The 5553-nt window shown below is 41.0% G+C and overlaps 1 protein-coding gene across 2 annotated transcripts; it reads left to right on the forward strand.

Moving 5' to 3' along the window:
• Positions 1–308: 308 nt before the first annotated feature.
• On the forward strand, positions 309–3863 carry spink4 (serine peptidase inhibitor, Kazal type 4). 2 transcript variants are annotated; one of them, XM_060916775.1, is made up of 5 exons: positions 309–379; positions 486–599; positions 693–724; positions 858–970; positions 3751–3863. In XM_060916775.1, exons 2-5 carry the CDS (start codon positions 503–505, stop codon positions 3794–3796), a joined length of 288 nt encoding a protein of 95 aa, XP_060772758.1. In that variant the 5' UTR covers positions 309–379; positions 486–502; the 3' UTR covers positions 3797–3863. The 2 variants fall into 2 exon arrangements, with proteins under 2 accessions (XP_060772758.1, XP_060772757.1); XM_060916774.1 differs by lacking the exon at positions 309–379 and having other exon boundaries at positions 406–599.
• Positions 3864–5553: the final 1690 nt, after the last annotated feature.

The following is a 5553-nucleotide window of genomic DNA, read 5'->3' on the forward strand; positions in this document are numbered from 1 at the left end:
CACCTGCTCCAGGGCCACAGTCAGGTTATTAAAATGAGCTGTGTGATAAATCGAGGTCATGAAATGGTAACGCGTGAGCGGGACGTAGCTGATTTGATCGCATTTTGAAGTTGATATTCTGAATTGATGAGTGAATAAAGCGATGCGGTTGTTAATTCCATGCAGTTTTCCTATAAAGTGATGACATGTTGAAGCTGCAGCTGTACTGTGGTCATCAAACTGTCACACAGTGAATGCTGGACTTAACGCTGCTCCTCACTCAAGCTGATATCACACAAGAAACATCATGTGCTTAAACAGAAGGCCAGGATCGCATGCAACTAAGACACGCCTTTGTTTTATACCAACTCTGCTGGAGACACTCACACCTGAGAACACAGTATTATACAAATATCTGTTAATAATTAACGCTTCATCTACTTATCAGTGAGCATAGTGATGAGTTCAGTGTGTGTGTGTGTGTGTGTGTGTTTGTGTGTGTACAGGTGTGTGTTTTCCCACCATGCACCATATTTCCCTCTCTGTGAGTGATATGTGGCACCCACTCTCTCTCAGAATGTCTGTTCTTCTTTTCTCCGTGTTAATCCTACTAGCTACAGGTAAACACACACACACACACACACACACACACACACAAAATTAATTCTTATTGTGCTTCTAATCTGAAGTTGTTTGACTGGTTTTTATGTCAGGATCAGAGGGATCTTCTGAAACTTACAGGAAGGTGGGTGTTACAAAATCTGAGTGTCACAAACGTTTTGGCACTGCTGGTTAGAAAACTTGCATCAAATCCTATTAACATTTTTTTTCTATGTTCACTCTGTGTGTGTGTGTGTGTGTGTGTGTGTGTGTGTCAGCCCTACTGCAGTGAAATGGCAGAAATCATGGCGTGTCCTATGAACCTGGCTCCAGTGTGTGGCACAGATCAAATCACTTATGCCAACGAGTGCGCCCTGTGTGTGCAGAGACTGTGAGTAACACACACACACACACTGCAAATTTGTATTTTGCATTACATTGGAATTTTATTGACATTTCAATGACAATCTGCTGAATTAATTAAGATCCTTATTTATTAAAGGTTTTGTATTTATACAAACACATACGCACCTGGCCCCGGCCTACGCCACACCCATAAAATACCTGTGCTGATTTACTGACAGACTCGGTGTCTTTCACATGAACAGAATAACATCATGTCTTTAGTACGATTCGCACGGGATAAGTATTACCTATGGACCTCTGGTAATTCGCAATTACCCCCGCACCTCTGTGTTATTGTGTGGCGCATTCGGACGGGATAAGCAAAAGTCTGTAATTCACTGAATTTACAGACATTGTGACCGGATGTGTCGTAAGTTCACGACATTCTGTTTCGTCTTGTAGAGATGGGATTTATGGCTCTTTGATGGGATCCGCATCTTTGTGATCCGTTCTTTGAAAAGAGCCGTTCAAAAGACTGGCTCATTTGGCTCTTTTTTAAAATATTTATTCAGTTTTAAGAAGACAGTGTCTAAAGAAGCCAGATCCCTCTGCTTAGACAGTGACATCAATATTTCTGGACATACCTTTTATATAAAGCAACCTAGACTTACATTATTGTAACCCCTAAACGCTCATAAATAACCATTAAAAAACAATGAGGGCTTCAATGAATGTCCATGCAGAACGGCTTTTCTGTAAAAAAAAAAAAAGAACCCACTCAAGAACATAGTTATCAAGACGCAAGAATATTTCATAGAAAAACACTTGTTTTACAAAAATATTTAAGTCTGAGATACAAAATAGATACAACTACAATAAATATAACACAAGAACTAGTTATCACACAAGAACATTTTAATAGAAAAAAACAAACTTTCTATATTAAAAATATTGAAATTGTAACAAAAATAGATACAACTAAACAGTCAGATAAATAGATAAAGTTAGAACAAGAACACAAGATTATTTTAATGGGAAAAAACAAACTATTAATGCAAAAAGTATATTATTATTAGAAAAATAGATACAACTAGACAAACAGATAAATAAAATACACAAAAATAGAACAAACAAAATGACGCTAGAATAAATTAAATGAACGTCCGTGCAAAGTAGTTTTCCCACAATATTATCATTAATATCACACATTATAAACTATATACGGGCGGCACGGTGGTGTAGTGGTTAGCGCTGTCGCCTCACAGCAAGAAGGTCCTGGGTTTGAGCCCCGTGGCCGGCGAGGGCCTTTCTGTGTGGAGTTTGCATGTTCTCCCCGTGTCCGCGTGGGTTTCCTCCGGGTGCTCCGGTTTCCCCCACAGTCCAAAGACATGCAGGTTAGGTTAACTGGTGACTCTAAATTGACCGTAGGTGTGAATGTGAGTGTGAATGGTTGTCTGTGTCTATGTGTCAGCCCTGTGATGACCTGGCGACTTGTCCAGGGTGTACCCCGCCTTTCGCCCGTAGTCAGCTGGGATAGGCTCCAGCTTGCCTGCGACCCTGTAGAAGGATAAAGCGGCTACAGATAATGAGATGAGATGAGATAAACTATATACAAAACAACTTGAACTATTAGGCAAACAGATAAAACTTGAATAAATAAAAGGCAAATGCTGTTTAGCCTACTTCTTGTCCTTGGGCAAAAGCTTTTTCATCTGAAACAGTACAGAAAAAGAACGACAGAAAGAACGGCTCCCCCAGCTCGAGACTCGGTTCTCATCGTTCATGCCTAGGAGCCGTTCAGAAGAATCGGTTCGTTCGCGAACGTCACAACACTAGTAGACAGGAGTTCAAAATGCTTATCTGGTTCAAATACGGGATAGGCCTACTACCGCTTGCCCCTGAAATGCTGTTTATCAAAATTTTGCCCGTATCCTCCATTATTCACTCCAGAAAAGTACAAGAGACGCGCGTTTAATAATTACAAACACAGACATGCGCATTCACACGGGACTTGTATTACCACTGGATGTCTGTGTTTTGCCGAAACACAGTAGGTAATTCGCGGCGGAATTATTACTCGGCAAATTACGGACATGGCGCATTCGCACGGGACTAAGAACTCAGACATTCTCTGCAATTATTCCGAATTACCAGAGGTCCACAGGTAATACTTATCCCGTGCGAATAGGGCTTTTGTTGCATGTTTGCTTTTTTGAATATGTAAATTTCATTTATTTCAATGTAAATGCTTAAAATAAGGTGTGGAGTCAATGCAAATCAGAATTAACTAACTATATATATAAATTAGTCACTCTGGGCCAGAGTTTATGTGTAAATGAATACCGCTGAAGAGCATGTAATACATTTGCATAAACCTATTTATGTTAAAGATAAAAATAAAACCATTAATTCAGTGTAAGTAATGAAGAAATTTCGCAAAATGATGTCAGAACATGTCATAAAATCACAACATTATTATTATTATTACAACTATACTGTTTTGATGATGATAGAGATTTGAGGCTTTTATACACCATTTGGGAATTTTTCAAACTTCATGTCGTTAATTTTGTCCTAAATTTATTTTCTCAAATTTTACTTTTTGTGCCGTTTCATGTTCAAGTTGTAGTTTTGCGTCTCAGTTTTCTGCGGCGCTGAAATCAACGCAGATTTATTTCCGTTCACGTGAATATTTTACACAGATCAGCTTCTCCAAACTAATCACCTTCAGGAAATGCTCATCATAACTTCCTGTTTAGCAAACCGTCAGTAACTGTGACACAGAATAAACTGTAATACTCCTGTCTTCTCTGTTTCTCTCTGCAGGAAAAGCAAGACGGCTATCTTAATCGCCAAAGATGGCAGCTGCTAATTTCCTTTAACGATGCAGCGTTGCTACAAAAAAAAACAAACGAATCTCATTAAAGCATTGAAATGGTTCTGTGACTTGATCATTCTTTCAGTTTAAAAAGGTTCAAGAGTTTCTCTCAGTATGACTCACTGAACAGTGAGGGTTTTTGAGACACGCCCATACTTACTAATTAGACACATAATTTCCAGGTGTGTTTAGAAAATGTATTTAATTAAATCACAAACACAAAGCCTCAAATGACTCAGTGGTGGAGATCAGACACAGAGAGGCAAATAGAGGGAGTCGAGAACAATTTCACCTTTAATCCCGATACAGCAGGTCATGAGATTCAGACCATATTGCTCAGATTCTTACACTGCATAGAAAAACACACAATTGTCCTGTTTTAATGTATATCTGTGTATCTATGTGGTGAACAGAAGGTTGTGAGTTTAAATCCCAGCACTGACAAAGAATCACTGCTGAGCCCCTCAGAAAGGACCCTTCATCCATAAACATTTTAAAACATCTTTAAAATTAAAGCTTTGTTCAAGTGATCATAAGGTTGTGAGTGCAAATCCTAACCCTGACAAAGAGGCAACACTGGGTCTCTAAGTAAAGGCCCTTAAGCCATAACTGCTTTGCTTTTTATGTATGTATTTTTTTTTTTATTATGGCTCTGTTCTAATGACCAGAAGGTTATGAATTCGAATTCCAACACTGACAGACAGCCACTGTTAGGCCCCTGAGAAACAGTGCTTAATCCATGCTGAGCCCATAAGCAAAGTCCTGGTACAAATTCAGCTGTAATATATAGATTTAGGCACTGCCTAAAAGCGAAGCTCCCATCTGTTTCTGGGTTGAAGAATTTTCTTATAACCAGCCTGGGTGGCATGATGGTGTAGTGGTTAGCACTGTTACCTCACAGCAAGAAGGTCCGGGTTCGAGCCCTGTGGCCGGCGAGGGCCTTTCTGTGCAGAGTTTGCATGTTCTCCCTGTGTGTTTCCTCCGGGTGCTCCGGTTTCCCCCACAGTCCAAAGACATGCAGGTTAGGTTAACTGGTGACTCTAAATTGAGCGTAGGTGTGAATGTGAGTGTGAATGGTTGTCTGTGTCTATGTGCAGCCCTGTGTTGACTTGTCCAGGATGTACCCCGCCTTTCACCTGTAGTCAGCTGGGATAAGCTCCAGCTTGCCTGTGACCCTGTAGAACAGGATAAAGCGGCTAGAGGTAATGAGATGAATGACATAATCAGCCTCTTTTGTTTTATTTCTTTACCGGCTAAGGGCCTCTGCATGCTCTTGCGACAAGGCTTTCGCAGATAGCTTTTCGCAGACAGTTGTAATTTATCGTTGAGCGGGGAGTAATAGGCATGCGCGATGTTATTCACCGCCACAACGCAAGGGGGCGCGAAGTCGCAAAATCGCTAGGAGTAGTTGGTGGGTGTGGTTAGTGGAGTGTTTATCCTCCGGTTACTTATAATGACTAGAACTGGAGTCGTATAGATATACGTACTTCCTCACTTCCTCGATCAACTGCTCTTCGTGCTGCTCCATCTTCGCTCGTGTTTTTAAAAATGGCGGCTGTGAAAACAAACCAAACCGGGAAAGTAGGGAAGCGGAAGTGCGTGTACAGCGGATGTAGAGTGGACCAATCAGAGCCCTCTTGTCTGCGATGCTGTCTGCGAGGCTTCTGTGGTGGTCACAATTTTTGGGAGGTGCGCGCAGAGCGTCTGCGAAGGTGGGGGGGCTACGCAGACACTATCTGTGACGCCGTCTG

This window comes from Neoarius graeffei, chromosome 3 (genome assembly GCF_027579695.1).
Source record: "Neoarius graeffei isolate fNeoGra1 chromosome 3, fNeoGra1.pri, whole genome shotgun sequence".
NCBI classification, from domain to species: Eukaryota; Metazoa; Chordata; class Actinopteri; order Siluriformes; family Ariidae; genus Neoarius; species Neoarius graeffei.